Below are 17,298 nucleotides of genomic sequence, written 5' to 3'. Positions count from 1 at the left end.
GGTCGAGGCGGAGCCCGCGGCCTTGGGATCGGGCGAGGCGGAGTCCTTCCTCAGAGGCTCCCCAGAGGTCGATCGAAGCGGAGCCCGCGCGCCTGGGGGTCGGTTGGAGCCGTAGTCGCGCTCTTGACTGTTCAGATGAATTAATGTTTATGACCATTAGCCCCTTCTCTTCGGGTATCATAGTATTGGTCCCCGACATTAGTCTGATAGATAAAAAGACGCATGTGCCTTAAAAAATATCACGATATGTAATGGCTGCACTTTAAAATTTAGAAAAGTAGGTAAGCCTATTTTTTATGGGTCAAAAGCTAGAAACAAATGAATAAAAAAATTGCATCTTTTTTAGAATTTTTTTAATCCTTGAGTAAATGAGTAGGCAATTAAAAAACAATATTAATATTTATGGCTCCAGATAGATTTATTATAAAAATATACTCCATAAATGAGTAGGCATTGTCCTTATTTATGAATACTAATATAGTTTATATAAGTAATAAAACTTGAAATTGGTTGGCTCAACAATATGCTATAATTGCATAATTTCTGGAAGGAATATAATACTTCCTCCAGCTTATCCTAGCACAGCATTTCTGTTGAAAGTAAAAAACCTTTTTGAATTTGATTAGATCTATATAAAATAAAGCATCATTAAATCACAGTGAAGTTCTATCTCAGTCTAAAAAAGGTATAATTTTGAGCCCAAATTAAATCATTTTTTCTTAATTTTGATTAATTTTAGTAAAATATTATTAGTATTTATGACTTAAAATAGATGTACCACGAAAATATATCATAGTTTTTCAAATAGCAAGAGGCTCATCATCGTATCAGCGGGTTTGAAAGCCCTCGGGCTCACCATCAAATCAGCCGTTTAAAAAGCCTTCTGGGGTAGTAACGTTTTATTTGTTGCTGTTGTTGTTACAGCAGATCAGTGTCCTCACCAGGAACGCAAAGCAGATGGCTTTCACACACGAAACGCTTCCGGATTTCACTCTGGCATCGTTCAAAACCATATCTTTATATCTCGAGCGCGAGACGCCAACCCAATCAAATTTCTCCACTCCAGCTCACTAGTGCATTCAAGGCGGACGATCCTTGCTACTGGTATCTCACTGTCCCATCTCATGCCAACCAAAAATCAATTCCAGTAAACGCCGGCTGGCCGCTGCGGAAGCGCTCGCCATTGGAGCTAGCAGAGCAGGGGCATCCTATGCGGGCAGAGGAGTGACGTCACCACCCCCTCCGCCCATCTCCTGCCAACAGAGCGGCAGGCCGCAAGCTGCAAGGATGGCAACGGGGATGTAGCCGTCGGCTATCGCTGGAACATTTTTTTTTTCCCGCAACGAAGAATTTATCATGTTTCTGTTCCCGTTAACTGTCTTAGATATATGTTTTTATCTATCCCCGTACCTGTCGGGCATCGGTCAGGTAACATATACCCGACGGGTACTGCATACCCGATAAACAAGGACACTTAGGGTCGCAGCTTTGCAATCGGAGACGTTTCTTCTTCACCGAGTATAAGTGTCGGAGTCTCGGAGATGCCGAGGAGAAGGGAGCGAGGTTGCGAGGAGGACGAGCAAAGATGACAGAGAGACCGAACTGAGGAAGCGAGGGGCACGAGCGCTCGTGAGGCAGGCGTGCTTGTGCTGCTAGTGGAGATGGTGAGAAAAAAGTGAACTGGATTCCTAGAACATACAGACTATATATACAATTGTTCAGATTTAGGCCAAAATACTTATGTTGAGCTTCTTTAAACCTAATACTCGCATGACAGCTCAAATAGTCGGATTCCTCAACGGGTAACGAGAACGGATAAACAGGGAACGTTCCCGTACCCGCTATACCCGCCGGGGATAAATTCTTGCCCATTTAGATAACTGCAGGTAAAGATACGATCTCATCTTCGTTTCCTAATAGATCAAATACCCGTCAGGTATCCGGGCCATTGCCATCTCAATCTGTTTGGTTGGCTGGTTTGTATCGTTGCTAGTTTGTAAAAAAATACTACTAACTAATTTATATAAAAAAAAATACTATTCTAACTAAAAATTTACGATCATTCACGACGAGCCACCCGATGAAACGAAGAGGCTGCAAAGCAGAGACCGCAGCAGAGAGTGAGGGGCTGCAGCGAAGACCCAAACGGCAACGGCAACGGCAACACAAACGAAAACCCAAAACCCGCGCGGCGCGGCGCCTCAAAAACCACCCAAAGCGAAACGCGCGGCAGAGAGACCAGAGCAAAGCAGCCCCGGCAGCAGCGGCAGGAAGCAGAGAGCCACCACCACCGCGGCGGCATCGGCGACACCTCCCCTGTCCGAGCAGCGAGCAGCGAGCAGAGCCCACACACCTCCTCGGAGACTCCTCCCCCTCCGGTTCCCTGACCCAGCCCCTCATCGATTGCGATGATGGAGATTCCTTCACGCGCGCCTGCCCCCTTCCCCTCGTCGTCGTCCCTATCCGTATAAACCCTCCCCCATTTCTCTTCCCCTCCTTCCCCCCAAACCCCCCAAACAGGAACAGAAACCGAAACCGAAAAGCACACGAGCCAAGAAGAACAACCCTCCTCCCCTTTGGGAATCTTGGAGAAAGTAGAATCGGCGGCCGCCTCCCGTCCGGAGACCGGAGACCGGAGGGATGGCCAAGGCGGAGAAGCTGGTGGTGGAGGTGGTGGCGGCGCACAACCTCATGCCCAAGGACGGCCAGGGCTCCTCGTCGCCGTACGTGGAGGTGGAGTTCGATCACCAGAAGCGCCGCACCCGGGCCAGGCCCAAGGAGCTCAACCCCGTCTGGAACGAGCGCCTCGTCTTCCCCGTCTCCGACCCCGACGACCTGCCCTACCGCGCCATCGACGTCGGGGTCTACAACGACCGCGGCGCCGCCGCGTCCGGTGCCGGCGGCGGAGGCGGCGCCCCGCACGGCCGGAACTTCCTCGGCAAGGTGCGCGTCCCTGCCGCTGGCGTGCCGGCGCCCGGCGAGGAGGCCGTGCCGCAGCTGTTCACTCTCGAGAAGCGCAGCCTCTTCTCCCACATCCGTGGCGAGATCACCCTCAAGATTTACCGCGTCAACTCCGGCGACGTCGTTGTCAAGTCCAAGCAGGAGAAGCCGGCCAAGGCGGTGGTGGTTGGGCCGGAGGTGGTGGCGGCGCCGACGGTGACTGGGCCCAAGAAGCAGCCGCAGCCGCAGCACCAGCACCATCCTGTGGTGGCCGTGCAGCCGCCGCCTCCGCAGCCGGAGCCGCCCATGGATATCATGCCGCAACCGCCGGTCCCGATGGCCATGAAGCCGATGGCGATGCACGCGGACCCGTACCCGGTCCCGCCCATGTTCTCCGGCCCCGGGGACTTCTCGCTGAAGGAGACGCGGCCCCGCCTCGGCAGCGGCGTCGTCGCTGACAGGGCCAGCGCGACCTACGACCTGGTGGAGCAGGTGGAGTACCTCTACGTGCGCGTGGTGCGCGCGCGCGGCGTGCCCGTGGTGGCCGAGGCCGTCGCGGAGGTCAAGCTCGGCAACTACCGCGGCGTGACGCCGGCCGTCCCTTCGCACAACTGGGACCAGGTGTTCGCCTTCTCCAGGGAGACCATCCAGTCGTCGTTCGTCGAGGTGTTCGTGCGCGCGCGGGGCAGCGACGACCACGTCGGCCGCGTCTGGTTCGACCTCTCCGAGGTGCCGCGCCGCGCGCCGCCCGACAGCACGCTCGCCCCGCAGTGGTACAACATGGAGGACCGCAAGGGACAGCGCGGTGGCGCGGAGGTGATGCTCGCCGTCTGGTTCGGCACCCAGGCCGACGAGTCCTTCGCCGAGGCCTGGCACTCCAAGGCCGCTGGCGTCCACGGCACCGGGGCGCTTGGCTCCATCAGGTCCCAGGTGTACGTCGCGCCCAAGCTCTGGTATCTTCGTGTGTCCGTCATTGAAGGGCAGGATTTGTTCCCGATGGACAAGGGCCCATTGGCAATCGGCCGATTCCCGGAGCTCTTCGTGCGTGCTCAGGTGGGGAGCCAGATTATGCGCACACGGTCGGCTCCGGTGGTGTCTACACGGGGACCTGCAAGTCCGTTCTGGAATGAAGACCTGATGTTTGTGGTGGCAGAGCCATTTGAAGAGTTCTTGGTGCTGTCTGTGGAAGACCGTGTGTCCCCAGGGCGGGATGAGTTGCTTGGCCGCCTTGTTGTACCAGTGTCTGCCATTGAGAGGCGGTGGGATTGGAAGCCAGTGGTTTCGGGGTGGTTCGGGTTGGACCGTGGTACTGCCGGTGGCAATGCTGCTGCCAACAATGTGCACAGGTTTGGAAGCCGCCGTGTGCATCTCCGGCTAAGTCTTGATGGAGGTTACCATGTTCTGGATGAGGCTACAGCTTACAGCAGTGATCTTCAGCCCACAGCAAAACAGCTATGGAAACCACATGTTGGGGTGCTTGAGCTTGGTGTTCTTGGTGCCACTGGACTAATGCCAATGAAGTCCCGGGATGGTAGGGGTGTGACGACGGATGCTTATTGTGTTGCAAAGTATGGCCAGAAGTGGATCCGCACACGCACTCTTGTTGACTCATTGTGCCCCCGGTGGAACGAGCAGTACACATGGGAGGTGTTTGACCCCTGCACTGTCATCACTGTTGGTGTGTTTGACAATTGCCATGTTGGCAACACATCTGGGAGTACTACTATGGCTGTCCGTGATAATTGCATTGGCAAAGTTCGTATTCGGCTTTCGACATTGGAGACTGATAGGGTGTATACCCATGCCTACCCTCTGCTGATGCTGCATCCGTCAGGGGTCAAGAAGATGGGAGAACTTCACCTAGCTGTGCGCTTCGCCTGTGGCAATGCTGGTAACATGTTCCATGCCTATGCACGCCCCTTGCTTCCGAAGATGCACTATGCGGAGCCACTCCTCGTGTGCCAGGTTGAGACTCTTCGGTCCCAGGCCACCAATGTGGTTGCAGCCCGACTTGGACGTGCGGAGCCGCCCCTTGGCAAAGAGGTTGTTGAGTACATGCTTGATCATCGTTCAAACCTGTGGAGCATGAGGCGCAGCAAAGCAAACTTCTTTCGCCTTATCAATGTGCTCTCTGGTCCTATCGCTATTGGCAGGTGGTTTGAGCTTGTCCGCTCTTGGCAGCGCCCGGTGCATTCATGCCTTGCTGTATTCACATTCCTGGTGTTCCTCACAATGCCGGAGCTGATTCTTCCAACGGCCTTTCTGGCCATGGCGTTTGCTGGGCTTTGGAGGTATAGAGTCCGTCCAAGGCATCCGCCTCACATGGAGATGAGGCTGTCTCATGCAGATGGAGCCACTGCAGATGAGCTGGATGAGGAGTTTGACACATTCCCTTCAACCCGTGGGGATGTCATGCGCTTCCGATATGACCGCCTCCGCAGTGTGGCTGGGAGAGTTCAGACCGTGGTCGGCGACATTGCAACACAGGGTGAGAGGATGCAGGCTGTCCTTAGCTGGCGTGACCCGAGGGCGACACTGCTCTTCGCCATCGCCTGTGTAGCTGCTGCAGTGATTGCATATTGTGTTCCTATGAAGGTGATGATTGGGATGTGGGGCCTTTACGCCATGCGTCCACCTAGGTTCAGGAGCAGGATGCCTTCCCCGTTGATGAACTTCTTCCGAAGGCTTCCTTCTAGGGCTGACATCCTGCTCTGATCTGATCCTAGTGATTACTCTGCGTGCTGGCTGTGGATAGTCAGCCGGCCTTCTGATTTGATTAGGTGATTTTGGCGGGAAGGGTGAGGAGCTTCATCAAAGGAATCAAGGAAGAAACAAATGAGTGCTGTAGGTGCCAGATGTGGTGGTTGTTTAGTTTAATGTTGTTACCCTATTAGTGTTAGGTAATGCAGTACTATGTTGCTATGTGATGCGTCTGGTTGTAGGCTTTGCAGTACCAGCAGCTGCAGTTATGCTTATCAGATCCAAACTGGATCAGCCGAACACCCTGCTTGTGCTTCAATTTAAGTTGTGCAAAGACTAGCCGGGTAGTAGTAAGTAGATTGTGATGTTTGCGGCAAATTGGTGAGATTATGAGTTTCAGTTTAATTAGAAAACTGTTCGGATCTTTATGCCCTGTGCTTCTAAATTTTGCTGTATACCGTGTGCCAAAGTATCAGTAACAAATGCAGAATGTGTGGGCATTCTCTTTAGAGCTCAGCGGTACAATTGTCTCCTTAAATATCTTGTCTCTTAACTCTGTTCTTGAAAGATGGCATGGTCGTTGCCCCTTTCACGTGTGCGTGGCTTTTCTTGCGAAGGTGGAGTATACTATCATATCCTCCAGACTAAGCCTGTTCGGCTGATACGTTTTCAGCTGATTTCGGATGATTCAATAGTGTTTTGTCAGAGAGAATAAGCTGTTTTGTTTAGTTTGTCTCCATTCTGTTCCCATGTGGCTCGAGGCTTAAAGTAATGGAGCAAGGAATTGTTGCTCCCTGTCTGTACTGCAATGAGGTGTTGTCTGTTGATTAACGGATGTTTCTGCATAGAATTTGTAGACTGTCTGCTCGTGGCATCCACTCGCCCCATTGCAGCATATTCTGTTTCTGATGGAGCAATGGTCAGGCCATGTTTTGAACTGGATAACGCATGGGCAAAGGTTCATGTACTAGTCACTGTATTGTTTGTTGCCTTTTATGCTCAAAGTCGTCGGTGCGAAATGTGATCAACAAGTAAATATTTATAGTTTTGCCGTGCGTTGTGATCGGATGTGACCTAGTACTCAATGACACATGATTTATACTGGTTCAGGCAACGGGCCCTACGTCTAGTTGAGGTCGGTTGATGACTTTATTCTTGAGTCCAGGTGCTCGAAGTTTGTTGTGGGGTTATAAACGAATGAGGAATGAAGTGGGGTGTAAAAGGCCCGGTTAGACTCTAGTCCGAGTGGAAGAGAGTGACAGGGGCTCAAACGTATGCTAAGTGTCGGAGCGTGTGCTATGTGTGCGTCTCTATGTGCTCGAGCTTGCGAGCTGCTGAGACTGTTGAGACCGTGTTTGGTAGCCTATGTAGCCGTCGAGTCGTCGTCTTTTAAGAGAGAGTGCATCCCCTTTTATAGTTAAAGAGGATGGCCTTACAAGTCAGAGAGAAAGAGAGTGTATACAGACGCTGTCTAGTCTTGTTGCCCACGTCATCGGGTATGGGATGGCCGCCGTCGTCCCCATACTGTTTACGCCGCCATCGCCGCCTTACTGTTCATGCTCTTTTGTATCTGGCAGGCTGCACAGTGTTCGTCAGGTATGGCAAACGACGACGTCCACAATACTGTTTATGCTCTGACGCGTCTGGCAGGCTGTATAGTGTTTGCCTGATACTGCAAACGACGACGCCCACAATACTGTTTATGCTCTGACGTGTCTGACAGACTGTACAGTGTCTGTCTGACATGGGCCGATGGCACCATCCTGCAAGTGCGCAAGGCATGTCAGGGTACGGTCTTCGGTATTGCGGTTGACTTAAGTGACTTACCTTATCTGCTCCACCTGTTCCCCAGGCCCACACCGAGCGGGCGTCCCTGGTCGGTCGTTCCCAGTCAGCCCTGACCGTGTGGATCGGGAAAGAGCAGCGAGCAGAGGTCCGGCGTATCCTCGGTCGGAGAAAGAGGTTCGGAATCGGACTGTGATCCCACCACGGCCAGGCATTCTGATCAAGGCTCCGACCAGATCTCCTGGCCGGAGGTGCCGGTTGGGGACCAGATCATGGTCTTGGCCTGACATTGTGTATCTGGGCCAGCCTAGACGCGTCATGTCGCTGCGCCGTCTGCTGGGCCGAGTTTTGTAGGGAAACGGGTCTATTAGGGACCCTGTGTTTATGAACCCGACAGGAGCCCCCGAGCCCATTTGGGACTTCTGTGAAGCCGTGAAGGGGCTGTTCACACACGCTTTGCGTGATATTATAAAAGCTAGGGGCTTGTGTTTTTAGCTTAATGAAAGCTTGTATTTGCTTTGTAATTCCTGTGCCCATTGTGCCATGGAGGCGGGCTGTTATTGGAACTTTAGTGTTTTTCCCGCTTGGGTTGTTGTACTGCGTATAGGGTAACCGAGTAGGATTTAGGCGCCTAGCCTCCATGTGGAGGACTGGCAAAGGCCGCAGAGGCGCGCAAAGTGGATACGGGCGCCCAACCTCTGTGGGGAGGACTGGCAAAGGCCACGGAGGTGCGCCGGAGGGATATTGGCACCTAGCCCCTGACGAGGGGACTGACGAAGGTCGCGGAGGCGCACCGTGTAGACATAGGCGCCCAACCCCTGAGGAGGAGACTCGCTGGTAATCCGTTTTCCGTAGGGGGCACACGAGTGCACCCTGTGGGTGTAACCCCTGAGGCTACGGCCGACTAGGAAGTCGGTCGGAGGCTAAGCACCTTGGTACTCATTTTTAGGGCTGCGGACTCTTGTGTCTCTTCCGGTCGAGGTGATCGTCCATGTCCGTTCCGACCGCAACCTGTGCAATTGGTCGGGTTCCTGAGTCAGGATCTGGCGGCTCGAGCCCCCGAGCCACTAGGGCACGGTCGAGGTCGATCGCATGATTTCCTGCGTCACTCCGTTCATGGTTTCTGCAACCGGAGGGGTTGAGCTGACGCCACTTGCCTCGATGGCCCGAGTGGCGGGCTTTGGTGAGCTCGCTAACGGGCATGTCTGAGTGGAATCTAGGTCCGTCATTCGTGATAGGGTCGACATAGCCCTCATGTGGCACTCCCCTTCTCCTTAACCCACCTCCCGGCAGATGCCCAAGTCGTTCTGGAGAGCAACTCAGGTGGCCCGATGGCCTCCCCTCGATGGAGATTCTGTGGGAACGGCTCGAGGTCAGGATTAAACGAGAAGGTTGAAATGACCCTATCCAATCTTGAGTGGGCCAAGGGCCGCTGTGGCTCATCTGTGTTTTCTCCCCTGGCTCTGTTTGACACGAGGCGGCCTCGAGCACTTCGTGGGCCAACCTTCGAACCCCGGTCAGTTGCCGCTCATATCGAATGAGACGACTACCGCTTTGTGATGCGACGCAAAGTGTTTCGATGCAATGATTTGGATGTATGAATGCATGCATGAGAATGAATGCTTATGTACTGGAAAAGTAAAACATGGGTTGCTAAAGTTACCTCGATGGCTTGAGTGATGGGTTCGGGGAGCTCCTATCAGATATGTTCAAGTGGAATCCAGGTCCGTCGTTCGTGACGGAGTCAGCATAACCTACATGGGGCATCCCACTGCTCCTTACCTATCTCTCGGTAGCCGCCCGAGCTGTTCGATCGACTCGGGTGACCCGCTGGCCTCTCCTCGATGGAGATTCCGACATGTGGGCGGCTCCAAACCCTGCCTGGGAAGGCGAAGGGTCATTTGCGTGTGGTTGTGCCTTGTTTCCCATGCCTAGGTTGCGGTAGTAGTGGGCCTCGCCCAGGCCACGTCCCAGGCCGCGTCCCGTCAGCCAGGGCCATGTCCCACCACACGCCTTTCCACATTAAATAGGGGGAAGGGAAAGGGTTAAACTCCTGTTCTATCGCCTTTCTTCATCCACTGTTGTTAGTCCTTCCTTCTTTTTGCCAAGCCTGTTCGTGTGCCGTGGTGGTTTCTAGGAGAGAGGAGGGCAGAGCGAGGGAGAGGAAAAACTCATAGATTTGTTCATAAATCTAAGGTGCGATGTCGAACTGGAGGCATTCCAACGTGGATGAGGCCGTGCTAGCCGACTTTACCGTGATGGGTCTGCTTCTGTCGAAGGAGGTGGTGCACTAGAGTGCTCCTACGCTGGGGGAGGTTGTTCTACGAACCCAAAGTTGCAGCACCTTAATGAGTGGGGCTTGGAGTTGTAGCACCTCAACCCAACTAGGGTGCTGCACATCGCTGGCTTTGTCACCATCTGTGAGGCCTTCCTCGGGATGGATTCGCATGTGGATCTATTCTGGTGAGTCCTCATTGGGCGAGCCCTGTCTGAGGGGAAACCGCCCAGAACCGCACCAATTGGGGGGTTTGCCCTATTGAAGAGGTCAAAGCCATCGGTCCCCTACCCTGCGTACTCCCCCAGTGACACCAATCGGGGTGCATGGCGAGTGGTTCTATGTCAGGAACCCGGTGGAGGCGCTGTTCTCGACTTTTACCAGGGGAGGCTAGAGAAGAGGGAAAGTTGGACATGGGGTCCTTCCCATCAACAGAAAAAGCTAGCGATCATCGAGCTAGAGCTTCGGAAGCTCATGCAGAATGGACTCGATGGGTTGCGGGTCTTCCACACCTTCTACCATCGGGTTACCCCGCTGGGGGGAAAGGACGCGACCGATGTGGGAATACTCCGTCCTGATAGATCCTGACCGTGCATCGCCGGAGGAGTTGTTGAAAGATGAAGTCTGGAGTTATATTGGTCGGGCACTGCAGTTGAGGGATGAAGACTCCCTCGAAGGGATGCCTGAACCCCTTGATGCTGCGAAGCTATCTGATTTGGTATGCTTTTTTTCTGTGACCTTTTCCTTCTTGTTTTGATGTTTTGATTGATTTTGAGTTGCCCGTTTCGAAGGGACTCGTGGTTTATAAATCCCGGCCGCATCTTTTGAGAGGGTCGGAAGGCGCGGTTCGGCAAGCTACCCATAGGGAGGCCATGCTTGCCAAGAAGAAGAAAATTGAGAAGGTTAGGAGGAGGTTTGATAAGGAGAAGGAGATCAACCGGTGGGTCCATGGTGGTGAGAGTCAGAGCGACATGGAGGCGGATCTCGAGTCAGAGGAGCCCGCGGAGACAGGTGATGTCGTGAGTTCCTTGAAGGACAAGGGAGATAGGGGCATTGCCGTGACCTTGGTGGAGCACTGTGAGCCTGAGGCTGCGCCCGTCGGTGGTGGGCATGGTATGAAGACACGCGGTGATGTTCCTAAGTCAAGGAAGTGCACCGCGAGTGAAGACGTTGCCCTCGAACGAGAGGTGAAGCGACGCGGTAGCCGCGCCCTTCGGAGGCGCTGTCGGCTTCTTAGCCCCCTGCTCTGAGTGTGATGGAGCGCGCTGGTCGGTCGGGGTAGCACGATCGGCCACCTGTTCCCTTAGGGTCACCGCGCATGCATGGCCCTCAATGGGGAGATGCCCCACCGATCGCTCCAGTGGTCTCGCCACAAGCCGAATGGAGACTGGCCGTGTCGTCCCTACCCTCAGTCGATCCGAGGGGGCACGGACTAACACCCCTGAGCGATCCTCATCTGGTCGGCTCGTCATTAGCCGGTCGGGGTTTCAAGGTTCTACCACTTTCATCTGGGTATGTATCCATGCTTCTCTTTGCCCTCATAGTTGAGTTTTTGGGTGTGACTAACCTATGTTTGTGCCTTCTCTTGCAGCGGCCATGCTCTGTCTGGTATGGAGATCTCCCCACCTCTAGTACTAGAAGAGTGGAGGCTGAGCCTGCAGCGGGTCACGACGAGCGACGGGGGAAGTGGGTTGGCGATGCCACGACCTTCCTTAATGAGGGTTGTTTCTTCCTGACCGGTCATGAGTATAGCGATGGTGGCAGCGGTGATCCCCATTATGTCGACAGAGGTTGGGTCAAGAGTGAGTCTTGCGCTCCCTCTCCTACCAGTTGTGGAGGAGAGGAGGGAAGCTGTGCTCCCTGTCTCGCCTGATGGAGGACCTCATGGTTCGCCCGCCTGGTTAGAGCTGTAGGGGGCCGAAGGAGCCATGGCCAGGCCGGAGGTAGAGCAGCTACCGGCAAGCCATGGAGTCCTAGTAGTGGACATCCCCTTCAACGGTGAGGAAGACACCGGGGTGGAGCCGCCAGATATCCTACCGTCCTGGGAGTTGGTGATGATCCGGTCATCGCTTGATACTGCGATGGCTGGATCTTCCAGCGGGTCAGAGGCAACCCATGAGCTAGTGTGGCCTTGCCCCGACGAGCTAGGAAAAGCCTAGTTCATTCTTCACGACGAGCAGGAGGTGAAGCTTTGGCACCTTCTCAAGGAGAGAGGACTGTCGATGGAGTCTGATCTCGCCCTTACCAAGCCGAAGCTTAAGGAGGCCATGGAGAGGGTTGAGCTCATCCATCAGGCCATGGCTATCAACCGAGGTAAGTTTTCTGTGTTCCTGGTGTTGTCTTTGATTCCTTGGCATTCAAACGGTTGTCTCAGCATGCCTGTTTCTTGTCTCGCATGAGCTAGAGATGATATCGATCCATAAGTCTTGGTTTCTTTGGGAGGAGCACGCTCAGATGGAGCAAGAAGTGGTGGCATTATGGTGGGTCAACGAGCTTAGGCATAAGCTGGAGTCTACCCACCGTGAGTCCCAAGACTGGGCGGCCGAGGCGATGGGAGCACGGGCGGTGGAGCTACGTGCGGTCGAGCGGGTGACTATTGCCAAGCAGAAACTCGACGCAGTGAAGGCCCACTTGGTGGAGACCGAGGTGGCGCCTAGGAAGTCCCTAGAGGCTCTAGAAGCATAGCGGAAGGCCTGGTCGGATGCCAAATGGGAGGTCATCGCACTCCGGGGAAAGATGCTCAGGGCAGAGGAGTCGAACACTTAGCTGCTCAAGAGGGTGACCCAGCAAGAGGATGGTCTTTCCATTCTCGAACATGCCTGCCTTGGTACGTACCTATTCCACCCTCGATTGATGCCTTGAAATTTTTGTTTCCTTGCTCCTGAATTTGTCGTCTGTTTCTAGAACTCGGTGAAAAGATCGGCTCTCTAGAGCAAGAGCTAGAGACGGTCAAAGCGACAGTTGGTCGAAGCATAGAGGCGCTAGCCTAGTCCCTTGAGGAGAGACACACTCTCGAGGGAGAGCTTGACCAGCTTCGCAACATTGTGCCGGTGGTGGTCTTCGAGGTGTTTGGGTCAGGACTGAGCACCAGGACGCCTGTCATCTAGCTGGTAGAGGTCCTGAATGTAGTTTAGGCACTCATCTCCAATGGCATGTTCTACAGGACGTTAGGGATGCTGACCTTGGTGGCGACCCACTACCCTGATATGGACTTCATAGCCATCAGCAAAGGATATGCCGATGAGTGGAGTGTAGACGAGATCCATGCCTTGGGGGAAAGTTTGGTGCTGCACGCACAGGTGGTCGCTGAGTAGGTCACTGCACAGTGGGTGATGGAGTCTAGTTGTTGGACCATGGTCACAGATTTGCACCGGGAAGACGTCGTCTAGCCTACGGAGGCAGCGGAGGCCGGGTCGAAGGCGAGCGTCGTCTCGCCTCCAACCAAGCTAAACATCATCTCTACCATAGTCGAGCCAAGCGCCATCGTCTCGACCACAACCAAGCTTCCTTCATCCTCACCAACCGCACCATCAACCGATGCAGCCGGGGGGCCACAATAGAGTTAGAGTAGAAATAGTCAGTTTATGTAAAAGATGAATTCGTGGGGGAGCCCCCGTGTGAACAGTTTTACATTCGTGAATATTTTAAGTTTGTTTTGTGATGGAATCACTCATGAGGGGAAGTTTGTCCCGTCCGCCCTTATTTTTATCCTTGCGTAGCTTTATTTTTTGCCCTTTCTTTTTTGCACCTACCCGTTGACCCGTAGGCTGCAACGTTAAGAACCCGAGCGTGGTCCGCGAGGCTTAGCTGCTCATAACCGTAGGTCGTGGCGGGGTGTGATCGGTCAGGAGGCTAAAGCGTGTGGTAGAACCGCTCGAAATAACATGCTTCTAGAGACGCTCGTCTTCCACTAGACACTAAGCACCCCAAAAGTTAGCTACATCGGACGGTTTCGTCGAGCACACCCCAAGGGAGAACTCGAACAATCCACGTTTTTCACCTAGAATCCAATAATAAGAACAAGTTTACAATACTTAGTCCATTTCATACAACAAGAGTTCTCGGAAATACATTATTACAATACCAAGTTCAGAGTGTAGAATTTAAATAGCAGAATTGAAATAAACATCTAACGATAAGATACAAGGATCTATATGTGCCCACCAGAAGAATCCTCCAGACAACAACCACTCCTTAAGCTGCACCTACAATAGGGGTAAATAAATCCTGAGTACACAATGTACTCGCAAGACTTACCCGACTAGTGGGAATAATTTCCTAACTCCAAAGGATATGATAAGCTTTATGGTTTGCTGGGTTTCCTTTTTACAAAAAGCATTACTAGTAGTGAATCCTTATATAGGTGTTTTATTAGCAGTCATGATTAGTTCATTAGCTAACCATTCTATGTAAGCACCTATTCTACTTTCAAGCAAGAGTTGAGCAATCAGATCCATTCATCCCCTTTCATCTTCTAGTTCTTACTAGGGTGCTAGATCGTGGCCAAGCCGTACCGTATCACAAGGCAATTCACGAACCAATGTATCCTAGCTGGGTACCCCAAAACACACGCCCCGCTTGTACCCCAGGCACAAGCAAGACCAACCCACCACTCTCCTATCAAGGGGTCTAGGTCCCCATCCAAACTTGGACTACAAGCCCCCACTCCTAAGTCTTGGACTCAGTGTGGTGCTTGGACCTCTACCATCCCCGCCTCCAATCAGTCGGTCCGGAAAGAGCCAGAACCCACGACAAGAGAGCAACGAGCATTCCTGCTTCCATAAGCAAGTCTATGCTCAGGATAATAAGTCTGTGACCTGACTAAAATCCATAGCAATGGACGGTCCTTAACTGACACGGACAGGAAAAATAGTGTAACCAAGCTTTGCCTCGTTGGCCACAAGAGACAACCTATTACACCCACCAATACCCGTACCATATCCCTACCCGGTCTCCATTTCCTTTCACCATTTTATCATGAGAATAATAATAATCACCTATTATGAGTAATAGTAGGTTACTCACGCTACCAATAGCCTAAGCATACCAGCTACTCGACCTATGCTAGTAGGACTCATGGGTAGATTTATCTATGCATAAAGTTTCAATATAAATCATGTAACATAAATGCACACCACATATATATATATATCCAATGATTATTCAAAATAAGGGTTATGCATCGGGGCTTGCCTTGGGTAGGCGGAGTGTCAGCAAAGTCAGTCACTGATGGCTCTGGGGCTCCCCCTATACGAGAACCTCCTCCTCATACTCCTCAATCACCTCCTCGTACTTCTGCTCACCCGTGGTCACGAACTCCACCAACTCGTTCTCTACATGCATGCAATGATGATGCAACACTTAGTATTACGACAACGACAACTCTTAAAATAACAATACATCTCTCAAGCTACTAAGCTAACACTAATGACTAAGATGCTCAGCTACCCATCCTTTCCACTAAATAGGTATGAAACATTCAAGTATTATCTTAGCAACTAAAATGCATTTCTTCTTTTATTAACAATTTAATGTATATTAAAACAAGGAGCACCTAACTACCTTATTTCTCGGTCTATTCTAGGGCCACAAAAATTATAGTGAGCATATAATAATACAATGAACCTACTGTAAAAATTTCATGAACAAAACTATTACCAATTTGCCACAAAAATTCCTACAAATATTAACCTAAATAATGTTAAACACTCTCAAATGATTTAATAAGCCTTAGCATCAACTCAGACCTACATAATCTAGTCATACCAACAGATAGACAACATTTTTAGGAACTCAACAAAATTTATTTCATAATGTTTGGACACCAATGTGAATTGATATTGATTGTCAAAGTTCAGCTAAAAATTAGAACATAAAGCTATTTCTAATTCCTTAAGAAAAGGAAAAACGAATTCACCAGCTCGGCCCACAACCATGTGGACTCAGCCCACTTGCGTGCAGCGCGCACGCACACGTGGCCCATAGGCGCAGCCCACGCACATAGGCCAGCCCACGCCGGGAGACAGTCCGTGCTGGCACTTTTGCAGAGACGCCCCTGCGCTACCTAGTATTCACACGACGCTGTTCGCACTATTCCTATAGACAACAACTTTGCAAGAACACCCTCGCAATCTCCCTCCTTTACAACGATATGGTCCTCAACCATCCCAGCGCGTGCCGGCGTGGCGAGCGGGTGTACGGGCGCTTGCGCCGGCCACACGGGACCCACGCTGACCTATATACAAGGCTGGCGCTCACCTAGGGTTTGATGTGAAGCGATGGGTGGCGGCTGCACGAACTAAGATGCAGTAGAAGGGCCTCTCCACGACGACGGGCACCCTGCGGCAATAGCGATGGTGTTCCGGTGAGCCACAATATTAACAAGGCAGTAGGGATAGAGGGTGAGCAACATGGACTCACCACTGACCTAGCGGAGGTGATGGTTTGGCCAGAGATGCCTCGAGCGAGCCTGACCACGTGCACATGGCGAGCTCGATGATGAACCATAGTGATACGGCCATGTTAGCGGCGAGGAGGCAACAGTAGAGGTGTGGCTTAGTTGCGCACGATGAGGAGGGGTTCTAGGCGGGGCTAGTGGTGCAGCTAATTTAGCTCGAGATGTTGAGGAGGGGCTGGCCACGGTGAGGGTGGTGACAGGTCTTAACAGCGCGGTGGTGGGGCAAAGCTCCAAATTAGAGCTTGGCCTTGCACGGTTCAAGTCTGGGTGGTGGTGGACAGTGAGAGGACATGAGAGCATAGGCATAGGCATGTGGAATTGATGGGGGATGGCTTCTCACATGCAGGTGGGCTGGCATGGCTCGACGGTGGCAACAAAGAAGAGGATAGGAGAGGGGCGAGAGACGGTGGGGACACAATCAAGGTTTGGCCTATGCTTGCTTGGCGGGACATGGTTGACATGACTAGAGTGACCACGGCCGACGCTAGCCGACAACACGCGCTCGATGTCAGCGTGGCCCGCGCGCCGCAGTGCCATAAATGGCATGGTGATGGTGGTTCGACGTCATGCGTGAAGCATCTAGGCGGGCCAGTGGCGCAGCGCAGCACAGTGATGCAACGGCAGCGGCAACGGCATTGTCATGGCATGGCATGTAGGGTAGCAGCAATGTGAGGCAACGATAGCAGGCGGGGGCAGTGCGACATGGCGAGTTGGGTAGCCATGGCTCCACACGGTGGCAGCCTGAGGCGTCAGTGATGTGAGCACAGCGCGGCCACGCGCACGCTTGCACGCATCAAGCGCCACGACGTTGAGGCCACTCAGCATGGTGATCGCGTTTAGCCAAAAAATAGCCCGAGAACACGCTGTTCATGGATTTTAAAGCGTTCGAAACAACTACACAGTTGATCCAATCCCCAAACCACCTTCACTACTCTAAAGAGGGCACCTTAGGCTATCAACAAGAGCTAAAGAATGACACCACTTCTAAACTCAATTTTTACAGAATAAATTACCAAACATATCTTTGTCAATCTGTTTTCAGACTGAAGAAATTGACCAAGTTTTGAGTTGGATTTGCTTCAAATTCGATTTCCAAGCTATTAGAAATGTTAGCTAGCGTTATTAGTTGCACAATCTTCTA

The 17,298-nt window shown here is 52.4% G+C and overlaps 1 protein-coding gene across 1 annotated transcript; it reads left to right on the top strand.

Annotated features, from left to right (window-relative positions):
* The first annotated feature begins 2,535 nt into the window (after nt 1-2,535).
* On the top strand, nt 2,536-6,006 carry LOC136464787 (FT-interacting protein 3-like). Its single transcript, XM_066463741.1, has one exon. The coding sequence runs from the start codon at nt 2,641-2,643 to the stop codon at nt 5,653-5,655; it is 3,015 nt and encodes a 1,004-aa protein (XP_066319838.1). The 5' UTR covers nt 2,536-2,640; the 3' UTR covers nt 5,656-6,006.
* Nucleotides 6,007-17,298: the final 11,292 nt, after the last annotated feature.

This window comes from Miscanthus floridulus, chromosome 7 (assembly GCF_019320115.1).
Source record: "Miscanthus floridulus cultivar M001 chromosome 7, ASM1932011v1, whole genome shotgun sequence".
Classification (NCBI taxonomy): Eukaryota; Viridiplantae; Streptophyta; class Magnoliopsida; order Poales; family Poaceae; genus Miscanthus; species Miscanthus floridulus.
The sequence above is the reverse complement of the archived record's forward strand: the minus strand, read 5'-3'. Positions and strand labels throughout refer to the sequence as shown.

Bases quoted from the DNA above. Each gene is read 5' to 3' on its own strand.
- LOC136464787 (XM_066463741.1), top strand. From the start codon at position 2,641: ATGGCCAAGGCGGAGAAGCTGGTGGTGGAGGTGGTGGCGGCGCACAAC.